At 41.7% G+C, this 25,721-nt stretch overlaps 1 protein-coding gene across 36 annotated transcripts in view; it reads left to right on the top strand.

The window, feature by feature from the left end:
• Nucleotides 1-122: 122 nt before the first annotated feature.
• Nucleotides 123-25,721, top strand: part of RIMS2 (regulating synaptic membrane exocytosis 2) — a 350,853-nt gene continuing 325,254 nt past the window's right edge. For 7 of the 36 annotated variants that reach the window (XM_081013754.1, XM_081013727.1, XM_081013720.1 and 4 more), the window contains exon 1: nt 124-1,663. In XM_081013754.1, coding sequence (XP_080869880.1) covers nt 1,494-1,663 — 170 coding nt within the window. In that variant the 5' untranslated portion in view covers nt 124-1,493. Of the gene's footprint in view, nt 1,664-25,721 lie in introns of all 36 variants that reach the window. The other 29 variants (XM_081013749.1, XM_081013716.1, XM_081013719.1 and 26 more) reach the window with 7 other exon arrangements.

Raw genomic sequence — 25,721 nt, 5'->3', positions numbered from 1 at the left:
TATAAATAAATAAACAAACGCAACTCCTCTCTCTCTTGCCCCCCTCCCCACCTTCGCGCGCCGCTCCGCCTCTCCGCCCCCTCCCCAACGTCTTCCCCTCACAGCCTGCCTCTCCCTGCTTCACTCCCCCCCCTCCAACCGACGTTGCCGACGCGCGTCGTGTCGCACGAGGCTTCGTCTCGAGGCTGTGTGGGAAGCGAGCGGCTTTTCCCTTTAACGCTCCCCGCATTTCTCCTCAGCGCGCCCCGCCCCGCGCTCCGTTCCCGCGCCTTCAGGCGACAAGGCAGGAACGTCGCTGTCGGGCTGGGAGAGGGGGAGGAAGACGAAAGAAAGAGGGGGGAAAAGGAGAGAAAAAGAGAAAGAGCGGGAGGGGGAAGATTCGGGGAGGAAGATGAGGAGTCCCTTCCCGTGATTCCCGCTATTGTCGTCGTCGTCGTCGTTCCCCCCGCCCGGCTCCCCTTTCCCTCCTCTTAATTCCGCGATGCGATGGGTTAGGCGGCTCGTCGCCAGCAGCGGAGCTGAGAGAAGAGCAGCCGAGCGAGGCAGCCACGAGAGGCGGCGGCGGCGAGGCCTTGTTGAAGCGCGGGTGGCGGAAGCGGCGGCTGCTGGTGGCGGCGGCGGCGGCGGCAGAGGAGGAGGAAGCCGCCGGCGGGAGCTGCTTTGCCCCACGGTCCCCTCCATGGACAGCGGGTTGGAATTATGAGCCGGCGGGAGCTGCTGGCGCCCGGGACTCGCCCTCACCCCAAGGGGTTTTCTCCCGCTCTGCGCTTCAGGGTGCCGGCGGGGCTCCTCTCTCACCATCGGCACCACCATTACTATTACAGCGCGCGACACCCCGACGCTTCGCCCCCTCAGCCCGGAGCCCCCGGCCCTTCCGCCGCCTCGCCAGGGCTCCCCTGGCCCGGGCGCCCGGCCACCTCCTCCTCTCCGGCCGCAAGCAGGGGGCGCCTTCGGTTGGAGTGAGAAGCCCCCCACCCCCAAATACTGCCCCTCACTCCGTCCCGCCAGAGCCCAACCGATACCCCTCACCAACTACCGCCCCCGGCTCTTCCCCTTAAGGCTCCTCCGTGTTGTGGTGCCCCCCACCCCGACCCCATTCCTCCCCCACCTAGTGCGGGCTCCCCCTTCCGTTTCCCTCGGAAGATCCTTCTCCCTCCCCAGAAACCATTACTGCCCGACTCCTTCCCCCCTTTCCTCACCACTGAGCAGGTGAGAGGGGTTGTGTGTGCGGAGAAGGAGGGGGGGACCCTTTATTGTTGCTCCCCTCCCATCTCACCCAAAGCAAGCCCCCTTTTCCCCCTTCACGGACGCTGCTGATCCTTCCCCTTCCCTCCCCAGCAGGGCATTAATTAGGTGGCCGATTGATTCCCAAAGTATATCGATTTGTATGTATTTCACTCCGCGGCAGCGGCGGCTGTTTGCTCCGCTGCCCCCGCCTGAGTTAGCCCAGTGTTTTCCAGTATAGAGTGTTGCTGAAGCTCCGTCTACCAAATATGTCGGCTCCTGTTGGGCCCCGGGGCGGCCCTGCGCCTCCTCCTCAGCCGCCTCCACCTCAGTCCGAGATGCCCGACCTCAGCCACCTCACGGAGGAAGAGAGGAAGATCATCCAGGCCGTCATGGATCGCCAGAAGAAGGAAGAAGAGAAGGAGCAATCCGTGCTTAAGTAAGGGCTACTTTCCTCTCTTTTCTCTCTCTCCCCCCTCTTCCCATGGTTGTGTGGCTCATTCAGGAGAAGGAGGAAGGGTGAGGCCGCCGAGCCCCTCGCTTTCCACCCCTCCCTAGGGCATTGCTTGGGGCTGGCTGGCTGGCGTGCATTTGTGTGAGGTGGTAGACTCCTGAGAGGAGCGATTTGAGGGGAAGCCACGGAGGCTGCTTGCCAGTGCATTTAGCTCCTCATTGCCTCTTGCCTCGGTCCATCCCTGCAGGAGATGGAAAAGAGCAAGCGGTTCCCTCCCCTCCCCGCTTTCCAGGCTCCTATTCGCCGTTCAGCCAGGCATGGACTGGGGCCAGGCGCCCAATATGGCCGCACAGGTGCTGTTGTAACCCGGTGTGTAGGAAGCGGATGGTTTCAGGAGGAGGAGGAGGCGGCGGCGGCAGCATGGCTGGGAAAAGGAACTAAGCGCGCACGAGAATCTGGTGGCAGCTGGAGTGGGCCTTTCTCCGCAGTCGCCACCGCCAAAGTGGCCTTCCTTCGCCTCCTGCCTTGCCTTCTCTTAGCAGCCCAGCCCGGGCAGAGCGGAGATGTCCCGGCGAGGCCTCGGTAGCCTTCTGTCGGGGTGGGTTTGCGAGAGCCGCCATCTTCCTGCAACAACGTGTAGCCCTCCCACCCCACATTGACCGGCTCCTTGCGTTCTGGCAAGCAGTCCTTGTCCCTTCACCTGTGGGCCACTTGGCCAGCAGCAGCATGGAGGGCGCAGGCCTCGCAGGCGGCAAAAGCCGCCACGGAGAAAAAGCTGCCGAGCTGCTCTGTAACTTCAGCACCACGGAGCTGTCCAGGCAGGCTCAGGGCAATTGTTTCTGGTCCTGATGACATTTCACCTTTCTTCCTGGGCTGTGTTACCTCCCTTTCTCTTGCAAAGCGATTTAGCTCTGATCCATTTGGGCAGTGATGTCAGGAAGCTCCATGTTTTCTCTGAATTTTTGTTTCATACATATATGCCTTGTGGATGGCAAGGCTACCTGATTGGCTGAAATGCAAGCTTCTTTTGTGATCTTGTAACATGTTTAGCATGTTTTTGTCTATCATAGTAGCTACTGTTTGCCTGTTAAGATCAAGTTTGTAGACAAGATTGCGTTTGACTTTTTTATGTTTCTCAAACATCATGTAATCACAAAAATGTCATTTTTCTTATGTAATGGCCACACTGACCTCTAAATTATTATTCACTGCTTTATGAAGTTATTACAGTAATGCTCTAACGCATACTGCTGTGTTTAATTTTAAGTAATGGATACTATGTAACATTTTGTCACAGGGTCAGAGTAAATGCTTCTGAGTCTAAATACTGCTAAAAATATCCAGCCAAATTACTAGGCAATCATAGTGATGTTAACCCATTGTCTTGTTGAACTGCTGATTAAAAATCTGCAGCTGAAAGCTTCTTGGCTTCTGGGCTGAGCTGATGACTTGTGCTGGAATCAGTGTGTATCATTAGCAATGTGACAGTGAACAAAAAAATTATTGTTTTCTTGTAATTTTTATCTTCATGTAAAGAGAAACAGGTGGTTAAAGTATTCACACTTAACAATAATAATGAAATGTGTTTGTGCTTTGAAGAAAGTCAGCATGATTTATATTAACAAAAGTCAGATTACCTTTTGAAATTCCAATTCTAACTAATAATTTAAAGTAATTTATACCAAGAACATATATTTATATGCCTTTGGCTATTATATCTTAAAATATGCATTAAAAACAATGTAATATGCAAACAAGCAATGGCATTATTGTTATTAATAATATATTTTACCTGCCCTTTACCATGAGGTCACAGGGTGGGTAACTATAATATAAAAATTGCAATATTAAAAATAGTTAAAACAGATAATTGGACAGTGGCATCAACATTATAAAATGTATTTACCATGTTTCTAGTAACATTTGTGCTTAAATACATAATCTCTGTGACTAAAATAAGTTTGTTTTTTTATATTAAAATATCTTATTTGTTTTTAATTGCAAGTTTGGTTAATAGGCACAAACACATTCCTCTGTTTTTAGACAAAATCATATGCATTTGACATGTCTTTCACACTCATACCTCCCCAATATAATTAGATATGAGAAATAAGGAAAACTTTCCCTCCTAAAATAGGAGAAAAATATAGTATGCATGGATTAATTGTGGTTTAGTATCATTTTAAGTTGGCTTGGGATCAGGCAGATAATATATATAATTTGTCAGTTTGTGTTTGCTTATGAGATCTTAAGATATCTTAGACTGCCATCTCTTGATGATATGGATAGATAGATACAGTACAAAGAATGGCATGTGCTGATGTAGCCAGAGCAACAAGTGTGAGGCAAGTGGGGAGTCCATCATGCTTTGCTGTGTGTTAGTGGTAATCTCATCCTAACTCCTTAGTATGAAATAGTGTTTGTTCTGATATAGCAGACTTCACAATGGCTCAGATATTTAGCATCTGTTAGCTGGGTTGTACCTAGTCCCACCCTCTGTCGTGCTATGACTCATTTCTGTGTGGAGTAACAATTTTGCATGATGACACTAAATTGCTTATGGTGAAAGTAGTGATTTCTGCAGTGCTCACACATGTTGTTATGTTGCTACAACATCCTGGGCATGCATATGATACTGGTGCAATGCCACACCTTATTCACATATGATTATCATTTTGGCAGTTGTGACCTCTGATTTGCTAGTGCAGTGATGTACTGTTCTTAAATATATAGCTCTTTCAAAAGATTTATCCTTTTTCTTTCTCAAAATAGTTTCAATCTTCTCCCCTCCTGGTTGAATTTATTGTTGGAGGATGGGTGTTTTTAAAAATCTTCATGTTGCTCCTAAGTTTACAATAATAATACAGTATGTTGGTGCTTGAAGAAGGCTGATGTGATTGAATGGAAATTGAGTTTTCTGTTTCTTAATAATAGTTGCAAATGCAAGTTTTGTTGCTCCTAGTCTAAGCATATCCTTCAAGGGAAGTAGCATATTTTCTGTATCATATAGAACTTTTGGAACTGCTGTTCAGTAAATGTGGCAAAGCATTCACTAAAAAGAAGTATATATTTTGCTTGTTTTGAAAATAGAACTGAAACTCTCAGAGTTCTTTAAAAAACTTACTTGCTAGGTATGTAAAGGATAAATTATACAGTTTTTGATATAGACAATGGATGGAAACCAGCTGGGCATTAGTTCCCCTCTGATATATTTTTATTTCATGCCATTTCTATTTTATTCATATTGCCTAATGAGTCTGTCGTTATTGTATTGACGTGCTTACTAGAAGAGCATTCAGTGGTGTCACTATCATCTGTCACATCAATTATTCCCCCCCTTTCCTCTTCCCAGGGCAAAATTATTCATAGACTTATATATGTATGTTTGTACATCCTTAAACCCATTACAGCCCCTCCTCCTGCTATGCTTCTTTTGAAGAAACAAAGAGAAGTGGTGCCGAGTTAGAATCAGCAGGAGTTCATATTGATAAGGTCAGCAGCCACTCCTGCTGTGATTTGCTGGAAGTAGATGACATGTGAAATGACCATTTTGCAGAGACACCTGCTTTTGGCAGGTTATGTCCTGTGAAGGCACTGGATGAAGCCATGCAGTGTTCCTGTGGAGGGACTTCCATGGGTTTTTAGTGTGGTGATCCAGAATTCTCTTGCTGTTGGGATTGTTCTCTCTAAAAATATCCTATATATGGAATATCTGAGAACGAAATATTGCTATTAACCTTGGGTGATATCCAATTGTTTATTGGTATCCAATAAATAAATTGTGGCAGCCTGCTCTCACAACAGCCATTCTGCTAGCAGGAGCCCTGTATTTAGTATAGTACAGTAGCCAAATCCAATGCATGCCATACATTTGTGAAAGATGTTGTGCAACCTCTAGTGCATTTGCTATTATTATACTTTGTGACAGTTAAGCTTTGTGTGTTACCTCTTTTTTATAAGTTTGCACAACTACTTGTACAACGTCAACTCTCAAACTACTTATGCTATATTATGTTGGATCTCCCCCCCCCCCATGTGTCAGTTTCACTAATTGTTACTATTCATTTTTACTTAGCTCAAATTGGTTCTGTGGACACTTGGTTTTGTGGACTATAATATAGGCCTAAAAGAGATATAAGAGGTTCTAGGATTCCTGAATAAATAAGGCAATCTAATGCCCACTGGGGCTGATGCTCGCTGGGGCTGGGAGCCAGTCTCTCTTAAAACTTCTATAGGAGGCAAGACATCCCCTTGAGCTCTGGTTCAGTTTTCTGTGTCTTAAAAGAGAGACAGACCAATATGACTCCCATGCCTAGTGTGAAAGCCATTACCAAATAATTATATTAAAACTTGTGTGATGATTCTCAGCTGTCTGATAATGCTGGTATATATGTCATTTCCACCCCTTATGAAAATCTATTCTCATATAACACCAAATTTTTAGTGGTCCAGATGTATTTTATTTATGTCCAGTTCTCTGGGAGTTCAAGGCTTGCAAGAGAAGCAGTCAGTGTTGGTAAAGGCAGGTTAAACCAGAGAGCAGACATGAGCAAGATCTTGGACAGCTTCAAGGGTCACCTGCTGGCTGAAGTATTCTTCTAAGTCTGGATCCAGCAGAAACCTTATGTAGGCTGACACGACCTGGGATGCAGTAGGCTCATTGGAGGGGCTGGCTGGCTGGCTGGTTAAAGGGTCCTTACTTTATTTGCGACATGTTACTTCTGTGAGGCTGAGGAGACAAAGATACTGTAGGGGACTTATTCTCTTAGAGGTCCCAGGCCATACATGGGTTCTATGTAGATATAGTGGATAAGTATGAAAACTCGTTCACTACTACCATGCCTACAACATAAAATGAAGTTGTTGTGGGCATTGTGTTTATGTTGAAAGTATGGGGAATAAATCCACTCCAACATAAAATATAATAATGGGTTGGTAAGATGGTGTGATTTGTTTATGCATTCAGTTGCATTGTGTTATAGGTGTAAAGGAAGTACATCAGCATTCACATTTCCTATGTATATGCAGGGCCTGCTTATGAATTGGACCAAAAGTTGCAGCACCAACAGTTGTACTGGAACAGTTGCAAGTCATGAAACTGCACCAGTATCTCAGGGACATTAAAACATTTCAAACAGATATATAATATACATTAGTATTCCTGCTTTATATAAAATTGTCTGGATCTTTGATTTTCATGTAGTTGTTATGGATATAGCATTTCATAGTTATATTTTCATTTTAAAGTTGTTGAAGATTTATTTATTTCTAATATTTATATCCTGATCTTCATCACAAGTGATCTTTCGGTGGACAAAAGCCATAATATACAATTAAAACCATCAAAATAAGCAGTAATGTAAGATAGAGGTAAAGGAGCCCTGGACAGTTAAAGGTAAAGGGTAAAGGGACCCCTGACAATTAAGTCCAGTCGCGGATGACTCTGGGGTTGCGGTGCTCATCTCGCTTTACTGGCCGAGGGAGCCGGCGTACAGCTTCTGGGTCGTATGGACAGCATGACTAAGCTCCTTCTGGCAAACCAGAGCAGTGCACTGAAATGCCTTTTACCTTCCTGCCAGAGCGGTACCTATTTATCTACTTGCACTTTGATGTGCTTTTGAACTGCTAGGTTGGCAGGAGCGGGGACCGAGCAATGGGAGCTCACCCCGTCATGGGGATTCGAACAGCCGACCTTCTGATCGGCAAGCCCTAGGCTCTGTGGTTTAACCCACAGTCCAGTCAAAGGCAACTATGGGGTGCAGCGCTCATCTTGCTTCAGGCCAAGGGAGCCAGCATTTGTCCACAGACAGCTTTCGGGGTCATGTGGCCAGCATGACTAAACCACTTCTGGTGCAATTGAAAACTGTGACGGAAGCCAGAGCACATAGAAACGCCGTTTACCTTTCCGCCGCAGTGGTATCTATTTAGGCATTGGTGTGCTTTCGAACTGCTAGGTTGGCAGAAGCTGCGACAGAGCAACCAGAGCTCACCCCATCACTTGGATTCTAAATAAGCAGTGCAGTTGCCTAGAACAACTTTCTCTGGCTTGGAGCCACGGTTGGAAAAAGGTTGGGAAACACTGCTCTAAACTCATTTTCAATGGTACTGCGAGAAGGCTTACCCAACAAATTTCAAAGACTGGGCAGGACAATATAGGAGAGGTGCCCCTAGCAAGGTCCTAAGCCTGTCAGAGCTTTATTTGTCAGAACAAAAACTTTGAATTGGGCCCAGTAGCATATAGTGAGCCATTGCAGGTCTTCAGGAATAGATGTTATAGGATCCTCACATTTTTAATTGAGTATCTCCAAATTACAGGATCCTGAAAAATAGTATAGTAATGTTTTCTTGTCACCCTTTCAAGGCCAGTAATGATATCTCTCTCATATTTTTCCCAAGTTGTCCCTTTCTAAATCCTATGGAAGAAACAGAATCTTAGAAGAATGTTTATGATGATGGTATTATATTTTCTTGTAAAGTATACCGGCTGAATCACTTATAAAAATGCTGTATGAAATTGTTGGTAAGCTTCTGCCCCTCTTTCAGCTTTCTCTTCCAAGTGGAGGTGCAATTGGCATAAAAGTCAATGAAGATCTCACCACCATCATTTTATTTATTCAATCTACAAATTTATACCCTGCCTTTCAGTCAAATCAGCCCTCAAAGTAGCTTACAATTATTAAAAAAGCAAACACAAGAACACACATCTAAGTAACACATGGAGAGCAAAAAATAGTCAGCAAAGAACCAACTTACAGCAGGAGTGACAGAAAATTAAGGCCAAAGGCATGACAAAATAAAAGTGTTTTTTTGTTTATCGGAAAAGCCCTCACAGGAGGAGTCTGTTGGGTTTCCTGTGGGAAAGGTTCATAAAGTGGGCACTACACTTGAAATAACCTTTGTACCATCAAGGAACAACTATTGTAATGTGCTTCTTCATGGGGCTGCCCTTGGAGATGGTTTGGACATTTCAACTGATGTAGAATGTTGGAGCTTGCCCCCTTGGAGGAGCAGCTTGAGTGTGATAGAAAAACTACAAACAAACAAAACACTTATTCTGTGGCAACTTCTCTGATGTCTACGATCAATTCAAGGTTCTGTGTTTTTCATATTGAGATTGTTTTGTGTAGATATATCGATAGATGTTATTGTCTTGAATTTTGAAAAAGGAGTAGGAAACAATAAATACACTTTGTACATAAGGGGGAGAGTTGCTGCTGCCTGTCAGAAGAGACTGTACTGAGATACAGTCACTTTGATGTGTGGGGTTTTTTTAAATAAAAAAGTGATGTATAAATGTTATTAAGTAAATAATAAATCAGCCAATATTCTGACGGCAAAAGGCATCTTCATATGCTTATTTAGAACCATCACTCTGCTAAAAAATGCATAGGTACAGACGTGCTACAGCTTCTGCCTGAAGAGCTTGCAATCTGAGAAAGCTGGACAAGATTAAGATGAGGGAAAAGGCAGGATGTCATCAGATGTAATGAGGATGAGAGAAGGGGGGATTAACTTGAAGGAAGATGAGAATCTTCACACATTACTGTGTAGGTCATGATACCTTGTGATTTCTCTAACACCATATTGATCCTTACACTAATAAAGTGTGGGTGGTTCAGAAAAACGAATTTACTCATTACATTTCCATCCCTTGCTCATTCCTCACACATACCCTGCCCAACATATGTCTCTTTCTATTTATTTATCATTATAACAAATTGTATTTCTATAGAATAGTAAAAGCAGAAACATAAACATTTACACAAAAAGTTAAAATACAAATGTTTATGAAGTTCAAAACATTTTAAAAGATATTATGTTTAAGACCAAAATTCCAGTCCAAAGTATGAGGCATTTAAAGATCCAAAGGGAACAGGGAGGTTCTCGGTGTCACTCCCTCACAATGAGACAGCCTATCAGACCTTCCTAGGAAGGATGTTCCACAATTATAGTTTCAGAGCATCAACGGATCTCATTTCTTGAAATAGGGGAATTAGAGCAAAGCCATTCAAGGCTTTATAGGTAACACCCAGCATCTTGAACCTGGCTCAGAAACAGATGAGCAGCCAATGGATATGAACAACATCAGTGTAACGTACTATTTGTAATCTGCCACAGTCATGCAGTGAGCAACAGAAATCTCTGTGAGCTGATATTTCTGGACTGTCCTTAGGGGCAGCCCCACTTTAATGCATTAATCAGTGCAAGAGGTTATCAGAGCATGGAGGACAGTGGCTAAGTCCCAGCTATCAAGGAAATGGTGCCAGCTTAAATGGCTTTAACTGATAAAAGATGCTGCAGGCCACAGCCACAACTTAAGCGTCTAGGAGCAAATTTTGTGCAGAGGCAACTTTAAGCTGCAAACTGGTCCTTTAGTGGATTGTGCTTGCCTTTAGAGCTTGTTTCCCTTAAACCTTCCTACCAACCATTCTTTTGATAGTCACTGTTGTTACAGACGGCCCATGAAGATAAACTCAAGCTGAGCAAATGGAAAGATGATAAACTTCCCTTTCCTCTATTTGTCATCACATACATGTTCCTCCAATTTCCTTCACATTTTTGTTTACCAGACTAATTGCTCTAAATCTGTCAAAGGCATCACTCAACTGGATAAAATAATAAATAATCAGGTGATATAAAAGAATTCTGCCTGAGCCACTGCTAGTCAGAGTACAGCAGTGTTTTCCAACCTGTGGATTGTGACCTGCAAGGAGGTCATGAAATCTGTGGGTCTCAAGCACATGAAGAGGGTGAGGCAGAGGCTGGTCCTCTGACAATGACGCATGCCCTTAGTGTTGAAGGGGGTGATACAAAAGATCAGCACTAGAAAAGAGTTGAACATGTTAGTTTGACCATGTAGCCTACTCTAGCTACCATGAAGAAAATACTGATTTTTCTCTAATAGCTCATTCTTTTTCCTTCGGAGTGAGAAATGTACACTCCCTGCTCCTTACAGTTACCCTTATTTGGTGTCATTTGTTCACAAAAACGAATAACTTTGCAAGTATAAATACCTACTTAAACAAATTCCATATTAATAAGAGTGTTAAGTAAACTTTTGCTTGGTTGTCTCAGATCATGATGATAAAAGAGGCAAAGTTGAAGTGCACAAAATGCACAAAAGTGATGCTGCCAAAGACCTAGAGTCCAGAATTCTTGTGACAATAATTTGATGGGTTACCATAGTTAGTAGTTTTGTACTTGTAGGTTGCCATACCAAAAAGACTGGGAACCACTGAAGTAGAGAATACTGGACCAGATGGACCAACAGTCTGAACAGGTATAAGGCAGCTTTCCTAAATTTTAGACTGTTTCTTACCCATATTTCTTTACCCCATAAATTTCCTCTGACACTCAGAATCCCACAATCTGACTTTCTGAAACTGGTGTTGCTGAAATTCAGCTAATTGTATCAATAAGGAGAGTATATTGATGTGATTCTGATGTTTTGGGTTTCTTCTGAGACTAGCGTAATGTTGGGGCTGAGCCCACAGTTGCTGAAATGCATGTTCCAATCTTGGAAATTATTTTGCTAATGCAAGCTTCTCATGTGCCAGAACAGGGCAAAAGAGTAAGCACATCCAGGATTAGTTGAGGATTGTTGACTGTGAGTCAAGTCCGTTACTCCTTCAGCATAGAATACAGGCACCACAATCAACCTAGGGATATTACGCAGGTTTCTGAGCTTGGATCCTGAGATGGATGGGAAACTGCTTGTGCAAACAGGCCCTTTTTGTGTGATTTCCAATCCAGCAACTGGGGCTGTGCACACTGGCAGGGTGCCATTTCCAAAAGGTTAACAACCTACTGATCAGCTGCTTGGGATGGGAGAAAGTGCTGGATTCAGACCAAGCAGCTGACTGGTGAGATTTTTAACCCTTTTGAAAGGATAATTAAGATGTGTCACAGCTGCACTACACATACTCAGTAGAATTGGGGAAAGCAAAATTAGTTATTATTTGTTAATAAAGTTTAAGAGATTTAAAAACCCATATTTCAGGGTGTGCTGTGCTCTCACAAGGCAGCTTCTGGGACTCTAAAACACATGAAAATACAAATGCAACGTTCATCCACATTCACACATGTATTCTCAGAGGGTTTTTGTTGTTGTTGAAATACCAACAATGATGAGACCATTTTGTTGTTGTTGAAATACCAACAATGATGAGACCATATCATAACAAAAGTAGTACTTGACAATAAATAAATCTTTAAAAAAATACTTAACCAAACTGAACAGTTTCCACATAAATCACAACAAGAACTAAAGTAAAGATACCAAAACCAACAGCAACCCCCCCCCCGCAACAAAATCCCTCAACAAAACCCCAGCCCCTGAACATGAATGGAAAAGAATTTGACAGGCTACCTGATTAAATCAGCCTCAGCAACAGTAAGGGAACATGCCCTCAAGGTGATTCACAGATGGTACTTAACATTTGCTAAGCTGCGTCATATACGGTATGTGTGGGACAACGTCTCCTCTCTGCTGGATGGGATGTTCAATGCAAGGTACAAATGTATGTATTTATTTCATAAAATTTATACACTGCTTGATTGTAAAAAAAAACCTCGAAGCAGTTTTGGTGGGAATGTTTGTTAATAAGTTTGAAGTAATTTAGAGTAATTTCTGATATTTTACACTTCAAACTTGAATTGGATCTGGGACTGGCCCCGTTATCTCTCTCCTGGAAACAAATAATGGTATTCTCTGTAAATTGCTAATGATCCATCTCCTCATGACTCACTGCGTGAATAGAGATAGCATTTCTCTGTAAAAGTGAACAGCAGCCTACCTCCAAAGGTGGTATGACTGGTTATGGCAGGAAGCTTTATCTGACAAACTTACCCAGCAATATAAACTACCCAGAGATGAAATAAAAAGTGACTGGTTCCATGAAGACTTGTTCATTTTTCTTTCTTATATTAATTCTGATCCAGGAGAACCTAGGCCACCTCTTTCTCTGACATTTTAGCAAGGTGTGATATCATAAGTGAGACATGATTTTCTCTGCGCCAGCTCAGGAGAAATGCTGAGAGCAGAGACACCTATTGTACACCACCTCCATAGACCTGATGAAGACCTTTGACCTTGTTAGCTGAAAAGGACTCTTTACACTGCTCATCAAGATAGGATGCCCACCTAAACTTCACAAGATGATTGTGTCCTTCCACAAGAACATGCATGGCACTGTCCAGCATGATGGCTCATCCTTGGATGTCTTCCCTATAAAAAACGGTTTGAAACAGGGCTGTGTTCTTGCCCCAGCTCTTTGGCATATTCTTCTTCCTGTTGCTCTCATATGCCTTCAGCTTGACTGAAGATGGTGTGTACTTCATTCAAGGAGCAACAGGGGTCTGTTCAATCTGACATGGTACCACACCAAGACAAAAATGTAGTAGGTCCTTATCCAAGTGATGTTGTTTGCAGATAATGCAGCCTTGACAGCACACCCTGAGGAAGCTCTACGGACACTCTTCAGCCATTTTGGCCAAGCTTTCAGGGAGTTTGGCTTTACCATCAGCCTAATGAAGAGCAACATCCTGGGTCAGGACGTCACCAGTACTCCACAAATCAGCATTGCTGACAACATGCTTGAGGTAGTAGATTTTGTCTACCTGGGGGTTCCACCATAACCAGCAAGATCGCCACTGATGCTGAGCTGGACAAGAGTATTGGAAAGGCAGCTATGGCAATGGCTCACCTCTCCAAAACATTATGGGAGAATGTGATGCTAACATTCAATACCAATACAGTGGTGCCTTGGGTTAAGTACTTAACTCGTTCCGGAAGTCCGTTCTTAACCTGAAACTGTTCTTAACCTGAAGCACCACTTTAGCTAATGGGGCCTCCTGCTGCTGCCGCGCCGCTGGAGCACGATTTCTGTTCTCATCCTGAAGCAAAGTTCTTAACTGGAGGTACTATTTCTGGGTTAGCGGAGTCTGTAACCTGAAGCGTCTGTAACCTGAAGTGTATGTAACCCGAGTTACCACAGTACAAGGGTCTACCAGGCTTGTGTGTTGAACACAAAGCATTATGGAAGTGGTGTGGGCAACTTACAACTGCCAGGAGTGACATCTCAACACGTTCCACATGTGCTGCATCAGGAAGATTTGGGGCATCACATGGCAGGACAGAATTCCAAACAAAGATGTGTTCTCCCAAGCCTACTTTCCGAGCATGTTCACACTCCTGTCTCAGCAGTGTCTACTCTGGCTTGGTTATGTCCATAGATTGGAAGATGGCAGGATCCCCAAGGATGTGCTGTATAGGCAGCTGGCTTCAGGTACCAGGCCCATTGGTGGACCAACTCTGTTTCAAATACGTCATTTTTTTGTGTCCTCAAAAAAAGTCAAAAGGTTACAACACAATGTCAAAATGCACATAATTGCCATAAAATTTCACACTTGCTTGTATGCCTAAATCATAGGAGGCTTGGTTGGGGACATAAATTGTGCATCTTGATTAAGATGAGACTTAACATAATAGTTCACATTTTTACTGCGTAGATACATAATATCCAATCCAAAGGGAAAATTTGGTTGATAGATGGATTTAAAACATTAACTGAATTCCTGTCATCACTTTGCTCTGTGTTTGATGCTTTTACACCTTATAGGATAAGATACTTCCAAATACTCAACCAGGATCTGCTATAAAAAAACTATAACAGTATGTTTATAGAAGATTTCTGAATGTATTAGTCACTGACTTGGCTGCTGCTCAGACAAGCTCCACTTTTCATATGTAACTGTTTAATAAACATGAACTTTTTTTTACCCTGCTTTGTGTTTTGTTGTATCTGTTCTTCTATTAACATTTGAAAACATAATTTAGGAAGTCTGCTAGAAAACCATGTAGTGTTGGAACTGTTAGCTGTGAGTAAGAGATATATGAACTGCAGTATATGTAATTTCCAGAGACCTTTCAAGTTATGTGTCTGTCTCTTACATTATTTTGTAAAGTTCAAATTGCTAAATATAAGTATATCAGAACATTTTCAGGTGGTTTCCTTACCTGAATTTTAAAAAGTATGGATAGAGCAATGTAGCATCAGAGTTCCATGTTCTAACTTCATCTAACAGATGCCAATCCTGATAATTCAAGCAAGTATTTTACACTTGCAGCAGGGCTTTTCCTAGAGAACTACCTCAATTTCTGAAACTAGGAGAACTGTCAAAGCCCTTGTCATATGCATCCCTAAGAGCCTGCATGTGCTCTTAAAACATGTTTACTAGAGAGGTGGGATTCTTTTTGTGGGTAGACTGCATGCTGTCCTGAGAATGCAGCTAAGGTAGTTTAGACCCAAAGATTCATATCCATAACAAAAAAATCAGGCTGAAATAATAGAGAATGGAAAATATATTAATAAATGTGATGTAACACATTAATATTGAATAATATTGAATAAATATTGGATCACAAGTGTATTTTATCTCCCAGCCTAATACATTCATAACCTTAAAGATTAAAATATATTATTAAGATATAAAGGAAAGCACAATATTAACAAAATAAAGAAAAAGGGATGCTCTGATTGAGTGTTCCTATAACTCTGTGTGTGCATGTGTGTTGAAGTCAGAACCAGAAGCTAGGATCAGGAATTCTGTGCCTATGATTTCCGAACTTTTTGGATCTCAGGAAGGCAACAGAACCCTTTACCTGCTTCTTGGTCTAGTCTAGTGTGCTGATGTGTTTTCAGTGTTTGAAGGTAGGTAGGAGAAGAGGGTGTGATGTGTAAGGGGCCCAAATCTGTTATTTTTCTTGGATTTTGAGTCTTATAGAGAGCATGTGGAAGAGAGAGGTATATGGTGATGGTGGGGAATAAGGAAGTGTAAGGAGGGGTCTTCTGGAAGAGGATAAGGTTCAAAAAGTTAAAAGTTTAATATTTCCCTTCAATATGGGTTTTGAAATTACCATTCTGCCTATGTGATGCAATTGATGTTAGTTTCTGGTTTCTGAAGAAATTTGGAGTAAACACATATTTTTCTACTTACTCGGATATGCCCATATGTTTAACATAATTTACACTTCAGTGGCTTCTCTATCTGGTCTGTTTCCTAAGGGTACAATATGTTTTTCCAGTTATGGGTCTTCATTTGGTCAACCTTTGTATTGCCAATCCTGATCTGTTCTGACCTCATTGCAGCCCAGAGTCAAAAGCTCTGATCTTTAAACTCATGTAAGGAAATGTGGGTGGCACTGTGGTCTAAACCAGAGCCTAGGACTTGCCAAACAGAAGTTCGGCGATTCAAATTCCTGCGACTGGGTGAGCTCCCGTTGCTCGGTCCCTGTTCCTGCCAACCTAGCAGTTTGAAAGCATGTCAAAGTGCAAGTAGATAAATAGGTACCGCTCTGGCGGGAAGGTAAACGGTGTTTCCATGTGCTGCTCTGGTTCGCCAGAAGTGGCTTAGTCATGCTGGCCACATGACTGTACACCAGCTCCCTTGGCCAATAAAGCAAGATGAGCGCCGCAACCCCAGAGTCGTCCGTGACTAGACCTAACAGTCAGGGGTCCCTTTACCTTTACGTTTAACGAAATGCGAGTGAAGGTCAAAGAGGGGATGATCACAGCATGTCACATGGGCCTTGCCAACTCCTTAGTCCAATATACGAACCAAAGAATAGGTTGCTATGGCTGCCATGCTCACAGCTTATGCAGCACAAGATGCTGCTTTGGGGTAAGAAGCATTGATGTACACAAATAAACCAATTTGTGTACACAAAGGGTGTGTGTATCTGAATCAGGGCCTGCACCTCCAGTTATATAATATTAGGGTACTCTCTCTAATACTGAAATAAGTACCAGTATATCCGTCATGAGTTATCTTTGTTCCGGTATCTTTCTTCCAAATCCTCTTTAATATTGAGACTCTGTGAGTGACTGTCCCTAAAGGAGCAAATCTCTGTGGGTGGGAAGGACAAAAATAGAATACAATTTAGAGTTAAATATATCTAATTTAGTCATACGTGGTAAAGAACTGGGAAAATGTTAAAAGAAGCATTTAAGTCAGAAATGTTTCCAATATTGATGTGGGTAGTTTAAATTTTATACCTATATATACGCTAATAGCTAGTTTAACATGAGATAAAATTATTCATTGTTGTATAATGGCAGTTCAGCAGACAGCATTAGTCAAACCTGGATTTTCAAACTGCCAAGGGCTGGATTCACCTAACCAGTCCAATCAGAGACATTCTGCAGGCGAGCCATGTGCTCTGCTATTAAGCCATGACTTTTTCCCATTTAGTAGATACTCATATATAATACTTAAAGTGGTCAAGTAATTTTGTTGAGGGGAGTTAGCTCATCTTTTGATGTATTTCATGCCACATGTATATCAGGTTACTGCAAACTCAAGACACTTCAAACATTCAATGAAGTTGGCTGTTACTTACAAGCTAATACTGTTGTATACAAACTAGTAATTGGGTACAATCACTTAAGTGTGCTTCAATATTTCAGAGGAACAAGTATGCTTCACTGCGCATTATATTTTGTCTGTTCTCCTGATCAAGTGTTATAAATAATACAACTTCCATCAGTCCCAGTCAGTTCACACAACGTACAGTATAATTCAAAACAAAATATTAATAAAATATACAATAAACCTATTAAAGGTAATAAATGACATAATTAGTACAGTGCACAACTGAAATAGCAATTAAAGCAGCAAAGTTAAAGCTTCAATTCCAGTGTTTTAAAATGTAGCATTCTCCCAATGCTGTCTTAAATTACAAACCATTAAAATGCCTAAAAGAATAAAAATGTATTAATTTGATGCCTGAAAGATCATAAAAGAGGCTAGGTTAGCCTCTTTAGGAAAGGAATTCTACAATTAGGGTGCTACAAATGAGAAAATGCTTTTCTTCATTGCCATCTTAATAATCTTTGATGGTGGTGGCGCTGTGAGAAAGGCCTTGGTGGAAGATCTTGGTGCTCAGGCAGGTTGATATTAGAGGAGACAGTACTTGGCTCACAAGCTGTGAATAGATTTTAAATTAAAAACCTTGAATTGGGTTTGAAGCAAACTGGTAACCAGTGTAGATTTTGCAAAGCTGGTGAAATACATTCCCAGAAAACCGTCCTAGTGAAAATCTTAGCTACTGTATCTTGAACTATTTGCAACTTCCAAATTATATTCAAGGGCAGTTGCACAAGTTACCAGAGCATTGTTCATGGTTGCCAGATGATCTCTGCACAAGAGACGTTCCAGTTAGCATACCAGCCTTAGTTGGTAGAAAAGCCTATGTGCCTCTGAGGTTATCTGCTCCAAAGTGACATAGGATAAAGAAGTACCACAAAACAGCAAACCTGAGCAGAAGGACTGCAATTCTGTTCAAAACAGGTCAAATCCTTCCATCCACACATACTGCTGCCTTCTTATGAGAATCAAGTTCAATTTATTGACCTTCATTTATGTTATTACTAAGTTCAAACAATGATTGAGCTCCTCTGTAACCCCCACCTGATTTACATGACATGAAGAAATAGAGCACTTGCCTCAGTTAAATAGCATGTGGAACAATATGGAACCCCATGATACTGTAAAACACAAGTTGCCCCTGAAGACTGCACTCTGACATCTGGTATGCAGGTAGGAACAGAACAACAGTAACACTGTGCCCTGCAATTTACACAGGTAATCCAGAAGGATACCATGGGCAATGATATTGAAAGAAGAATAAATAGGGATGTTGTCCTCCTCCTGTCTGTCTGTCTATCGGTGGCCCAGGTGGCTTCCATACTAGAACTAATCCAAAATGTTGTTTAACCCAGCAATCAGCACTGTATACTTTTAACTGGGATAATTCTGTTTAAAATATTACTCAAAATAAATGTTGGGATCCAAAGAATCTCATGCTGAACTCCACATGCACTTTGAAGTTCCTTCTGTTTGATAGTGTCTTGCTGTGTTGGCCCAACAAGCCAAACTTCTTTTGATACTGTGCAAATGTCTGTTATAAAGGGGGGAAAGGTGCTTGTATGCCTAACACCAGATTTTAAATCTGTGACTGAGAAGCAGTTTGACTGATTAATGCTTTTAGCTCTGATTACAACTGTTAAGACTTGCTAATAAGAGTTTCTATAAATCCGAGGGCCACTTCCTATTCCTAATATTCTAACCTGAATAATCTGTTACTTTAAATATCATTAGTTGCGACTAACTCACAGTTTTTAAATGAGATCAAACTAATTAGAAGGGAGGTTTTTTTAAAAAATATATTCACACTTAAGATTTGTTATTTTGTTTCTCACATGTGTCAGCAGGCACTTTTTAAGTACAGTACACACAAAGGTTTAGTGTGCATTTCTTCTAAATACATACAGGGTTGTGACTACTTTCAGGGTGAACTCAGAGATGCTTGTGTATCCTATCCAGTCCTTGTACAGAACTTATAAAGCAATCCTAAATCTGCCTAGGGATGGCTGTAGCAGCAGAACCACTGCTGCATTCTGTGCTCAGGGCAGACGATGTGGATGTGAGTATTCTTGTCTCTTTCAATGTGCCAGCTCCAGGATAACACAGCAGAGGGGTCCCAATTACTCCTCTTACCTAGCAATGAGATGGTATAGAATTCAGTGAAACCTTGGCCAGTCCAACTCTGCCCTGACCACAATCCCCAAATGCTCCATTTTAAGGCCCTATGTTGGATATTTCTATCAGGAGGACTGCCAGGCCAAACCTCTACAGCTGTAAAGCCCTCATCTGTGACACTCCTTTTCACCTGCTGAGGAAGCAGAGAGGGGTCTGTCCTATCTCCCATGAGCCATCAACACTGAAAGGATAGTATTGTTCCTTTAGTACATTTCCATGCAGAATCTTACAGCATCATGTAGCTGATTCGCTCTGGCATGGCCTATTATGTGTATTAACTTCGTGCTTTCCTATGCACTGTGCTGTTTTAGAGGACCTGTTGCTGAAAAATCTGTGAACACAAGAATAGAGCACTTTTACATTATGAGCTTAATTTATTTTTAGGAAGTATATTTAGAAAAACCATGCACAAGATGGGGTAATAAATTGTTGGACACTGTGTACCATACTGTGTTTACAAAAAGAGAGAGAATAATGTCAGTGTGGAATTGCCTGTGAGGATATGCACAATGTTTCCCCTTATTTCAAAAGCACTAGCAACAGTAGGGAGTATTTGCTGGTCTCATTTGGAGTAGTTTGTGTTTTGAGGTAAACAAAGTGGAATAAAGTAGTTTAGTGGACAGTGAACCATCTGTTGTGAATATCTTGTTTTAAGATGGTTAGCTCTCATGCAGTGTTTGCTAAAAGCACACTTTCATGTCATTTTTAATAAATATTATAAAATACTTATATACCACAATTTCATAAAAATATCAAATATACAACACACATTATAAATACTACTGTATATAATGTAAGGACTCTAGATACCAATTTGTAGGACTCCTATGTATGTGCTCCAACTATAGTGGAGTATACCATATTTGTATTCGAAACAAAATTAAAAAAATCCTTCCGGTAGCACCTTAGAGACCAACTAAGTTAGTTATTGGTATGAGCTTTTGTGTGCATGCACACTTCTTCAGATACACACGTGCCTACAAAAGTAACAAAAACACATACACACATGTGCAGGCCCTCGCCCCTAAGATCTCATTTGGGAGAAAGTTCCATTAATTAATTCTCTGCTTAGAAATAGAAGTCATTAGAAAAAATCTTCACCTGCTCTTGGTGAGCTAAGGTAGCTCCTCTAGGAGCCTAGAGGATGAGAATGGCCACTTAGCATCGGATGCTGAGGAATGGCGGTTTGTGGCCCAGTGTGACTGCAGCCTGAGCCAGGGGCCATCTTCCTGTCCTGCACAGCCATTGGAGGATGTCAGGACCTCCTCTCATGGCTGCATGGGGTGTGGGGAGCCTGCCTGTTTGAATGGGCTAGTCATAGGCAGGGAAGGGGGCATGGCCATGGCATCAGATCTGACTGAAGACTTTAGTCCCAAGTCTTTGCTCAGGTCTGCGTATTTTCTATTTAAATAAGCCATGTCAGAGTCAGCCAGCTTAGGTGGAGTTGGATCCCCTATCCTCCTACCCTGTGCAATAGACTTTTATCCTGTCTGAAAGTGGACAGGTTATGTGTGGGACCTTGCTATGGAAATACTTGATTGCTGTATTCAAGGCCAGGGAGGAATTTTCCATCAGACAAATTGGGCAATTGTCACAAATTCTTGGTTGATTGGCATTGGGATGGATCCTTAGCCTAAGTCAGTGATGGCCAAACTTGGCCCTCCAGCTGTTTTGGGACTACAATTCCCATCACCCCTGACCACTGGTCCTGTTAGCTAGGGATGATGGGAGTTGTAGTCCCAAAACAGCTGGAGGGCCAAGTTTGGCCATCACTGGCCTAGGTGGTGTGGAAGTTAGGTGCTCATCCCCCACTGCTACAGAAAATAAGTACTCTTGTAAAGGGGCCCAGGAGGGAATCAGGTGCCCTGGTGTGGGCTGATGGGCAATAGCATTCTTCCAAAATGGCGATCCTGGAGGGATCAGGCTGATTTGATGTATGTCATAGGGGGCCCCTTAATCCAGAGTTGACCCAGCCAAAGTAATCAGCCAGCAGGCAGGTTGTTTGATTCAGGATACATACCCAATGCCTTCACCAAAACCTACTTAATCTGTAGTCAATAAAGTTGTTGCCTATTTGAACCCAATACCTTTGTTCTGTGCCTTATTTATCTTCCACATCATCGTTGTACCTGGGCCCAAAACTCAATGCTTGACTTAAATTCTTTTGGGCCTAGCTACTTCTGCAACGTCAGTATTGCAGCTCTGTGGTGCCTGCAGTGTAACAGCTATTGTGATTCCATATGTGCTTATAGACCTCACCCTCCGGGTTGATAATGTTTACTATTTAATGCAAAAGTGACAGAGCAGCTATTTCAGAGATATTTTAGACAACGAAAACCAGAGGAAATAATTACACAAAAAAGGCAGCTGGTCTACTTCCTGCCATTTTCAATACATTTTATGTGCACCGAGTGTTAGAAATGTTTTGTTCACCATGTTACTAAGTAACAGCTTGTTCTATGTTAAACAAAGAATGATCAATGGCATCTGTCACAAACCACCTGTCAGGTTGCTTGGCATAACAGGTTGTTTAGATGTGTTTTTGCTTTGTGTAAGAACACTTACTAGCAATGTGTTTTAAAAGTTTTAGTACAATGTGCTATTTTAAAGTTTTCACATAATGTATCATTATAAATATATTTAAAAATATTTTTTTTAAAAGATGTAGCTGACATTATTATGTTTATTTCTCCTCTGTGTTCAGATTGTGGCTTTAAATAAGGAGCTCAGTTCTGTTTATCTTAATTAACTATTTCTGATTTTTACTATTTTATATTGCGTTTGTCAGTATATGAGTGAATGCTGTGTATAATATTGGTGTTATATTGTTTTGCACATTTTGTGAGACACTGATACTTTTCTTTGATTCTTGGAAGTATGTTTTATTTTTAATTTATGAAAGGGACTAAAAATTTTAGGTTATTCTAATGAAGAATTGAGAATAATAGGAAAACCTTAATAAAGATGGGAGTGTTATGAGTTTTGCCATCTGGGAGTGGTAAAGTTTAGTGCCTTTGAAGATACAGTCTTGAGTTAATGAAGAATCCACCAATGCCTAGATTCAAGAGGCAGGTGCTGGTAAGCTTGTTATCACTGAATGACAGTATATAGAATCCCCTATGCCAAATCAAGATGCATCCAGATGTGTGAAGTGGGGATTGGGGTCCTAGTTGACCCTTTAGTTCCAGGTGAGTGAACCCGCAAGGAAAAGGGGGAAATAAACCCCACTTACACATTTGTTCCTACTGGGAGACAAAACCATGATTCCTTGAAAGGAGGGCCAATAAAGGTAAAAAGGACCCTTGACAGTTAAGTCCAGTCACAGACGACTCTGGGGTTGCGGCGCTCATCTCGCTTTACATATTAAGCAGAAAAAGCTGGTCTAAATAACTACTTCTTAAAAGCTTAGGTCCAACGTCTGAAACCTCGGTAGGCAAATAATTACATAATTTGGGGACCACCATGAAGAAAATCCTCTTGGTAGGGGCAAACAACTTGTTAAAAGATGGAGCCTATCAGAATATTTGTGCTAAATCTGAAGAAGCAGGAAAAGATAAGATGTTCCCTCAAGTATTAAGCAAATTTACCTAATATACATATTTCTGCAAAGCAATTTCCCTAAAATAATGCAGTTATGAATATTATTTTCACAAATATATTAATTTTTGTACACATTATTTGGCTGGATTACTGCATCATAAAATTTGAAGAAGTGCAAATTGTGAAGGATGTATTGTTTTGGAAAGTGTGAATTAGGTAGTTTCACCTTTAAATGTGAACTGAATTGAATTTCTCGTCATTACCTAACTACAGTTCTAATCATCCCTGACTATTGGCCATGATAGCTAGGGCTAATGAGAGTTGGTGTCCAACAACATCAGAAGGGCTGCAGGTTTCCTGTCACTGTATTTTAAGAAAACTACTTTAATAGAAACTTCATCAGAGCCTCCTTTACGTTAGGAAAGCATTGCTCCTTTCCTTAATGAGGCATTAATTATAATTGATGCCAGGGCCACCAGCTTCTTCTGACTTGCCAAAATGAACCAGGATGGACAAAGCTCAAGCAGATAAGTCATGGTGTGAACAGAACCAAGTATTCTGTCCACATCCTTGGATGTCAACCAACAGTTGAAGCTTATCCAACAGTACTTGACCAAAGGAGGATTTGGTAAAATCATTGCAAAACAGCACTGAGAGTTCCAGCTTTTCCAGTGAATCAAGCTGTGATGTAATAATTAATTAATTACTCCAATCAGCTCTGCTGACGAGATTATGTGTGTGCAATGATGGCAGAAAAGTAAGTCCTGCATTTCTAACATCACAATGGGCTAGAAATAGTCTGACAACTGCTAGAAATAGTCTGGCAACAGTGTGTACACAGACTCCAAGCAAAAAATTGTCCATGTGTATATATGTAATCTTGCTGGCCAAACTTAGATTGATTTCTTATGTTAGCTGCCTTGAACTCTTTGGAGGAAAGATGATATATAATCATTTTAAATAAATAAATGTAGAAGCCATAAAAACAAAGGAAACCTATAAGTCATTAGTCACTGTACAGCTATCTATCATTGTGATGGGAAGAGGGGAAGTGCAATTCATGTGATCAGAATAGGTGAAATAAGTTGATTTGAATTGTGACTTCCATAGGTGCCATAGGTTACAGCTGCCCAACAAAGGGTTTGATTTTTGTTCCACATATAAATTAATCTGGTTTAATGATGTTACATTAGTTTTAAGGAGACAAGGTTCATTGTTCATAACATCATGTGAAAGGTTTAATTTAAACTTTGTATAAATACATGTTTTGAATAATTTCCAACTCAAAAGAGTTTTGGGAATGCTGTTGGTTTCCAGGTTCAAATAAGCAAAGAGAAGTCCATTTGTATGTTCAAAAGTGTTTTGGACTACTGATTAGAAGGCTTTATTTATATTGACAGCAAAGTATAAAAATAGCAACTTTTTGCTGAAGGTTTGATTTAAAAATAAACTGAGCTGAATGGCTCATTTGAGTGCTGGGATGGTGAGTCAGCTTCATCCAGAAGGATTAAAAAAATCATCTTTGTGAAAGTGAACTTTGCTTCCGTTTCATTCCTAGGAGTCAGATTTTGAAATGCTTTTCTGGCACAAACCCTGTTTTCTACAATGGAGCATGCAGTAACTAAAGAGTCTTATAATCATTCTGTCAATCTCATGTAATGTTTAAACATGTAATGTTGCTTGTCAGAAGAAATCAAAATACAAATCTGTATGGAGATCAATGAGAATCTCTTTTCCAGTTCTTAGCATTACACGCATAGTTAAATAGGGTTATGTTAATTTGGTTAGCATTATTTAGCTTTTGGGGATGCGGGTGGCACTGTGGGTTAAACCACAGAGCCTAGGACTTGCCGATCAGAAGGTCAGCGGTTCGAATCCCCGCGACGGGGTGTGCTCCCGTTGCTCGGTCCCTGCTGCCAACCTAGCAGTTCGAAAGCACGTCAGAGTGCAAGTAGATAAATAGGTACCGCTCCAGTGGGAAGGTAAACAGCGTTTCCGTGAGCTGCTCTGGTTCGCCAGATGCCGCTTAGTCATGCTGGCCATAGGAAGCTGTACGCCTGCTCCTTTGGCCAATAAAGCGAGATGAGCGCCGCAACCCCAGAGTTGGTCACGACTGGATCTAATGGTCAGGGGTCCCTTTACCTTATTTAGCTTTTGCAAGCCATATCTTCCACTATACTGAGCAGCACTGGGAACCTATCTGTTCCCAGTATGTTGTTGTTGTAGTAGTAGCTGCAGTCAGTCATTGATGTTGTTCCATGAAAGCTCCCTCCGAGCCCATGTGCCAACCTGCAAAGAACAAAGGGTGAAGAGAGAAGGGAGCTTTTGCTATGCAGGCTGCACCAGTCCATTATTTTACTAAGCGTATTGTGTTTTTTTAAAAAAATCTTTTTTATATTTGTTATTCTGTTGTACTAAGGAAAACAATAGTAAACTTGTTTCAGTGGTGCAGTGGCAAGCACTGCCAAAATTTTGTGAAAAGGGGTAGGTGAAGCCCTGTACCTAACTGTGGTTCCCCATTGTCACACATTGAACCTGCCCTAGTTGAGATTCCTGCATTGCAGAGAAGACCCTTGGGGTCCCTTCCCTCTCTACTATTCTATGATTGTGGGGAGAAGAGAACCATACAATGTGGTGCCTCCTACACTCAGAACCGCAAAGTTTTTCCAGAAGGATACCATGGTCAACGGTATCAAAAGCCACAGAGAGGTTGAAGAGAATCAACAGTGTTACACTCCCTCATCTCTCTCCTGACACTGACCACAGCTGTTTTGGTTCCGTATTTGGGCCCCAAACCATTTTTGGATCATCAGGTACAATTTGAATTTTGAGAAAGTACTGTGGGTGTCAGTCACAGAATGGCTGTTGTGGGGAGCATGTTGTTGTTGTTTAGTTGTTTAGT

The sequence above is a fragment of the Podarcis pityusensis genome (genome assembly GCF_964106645.2).
Source record: "Podarcis pityusensis genome assembly, chromosome: 7".
Taxonomy (NCBI): domain Eukaryota; kingdom Metazoa; phylum Chordata; class Lepidosauria; order Squamata; family Lacertidae; genus Podarcis; species Podarcis pityusensis.
Note: the sequence above shows the minus strand (reverse complement) of the source record. Positions and strands in the feature narration are given on the sequence as shown.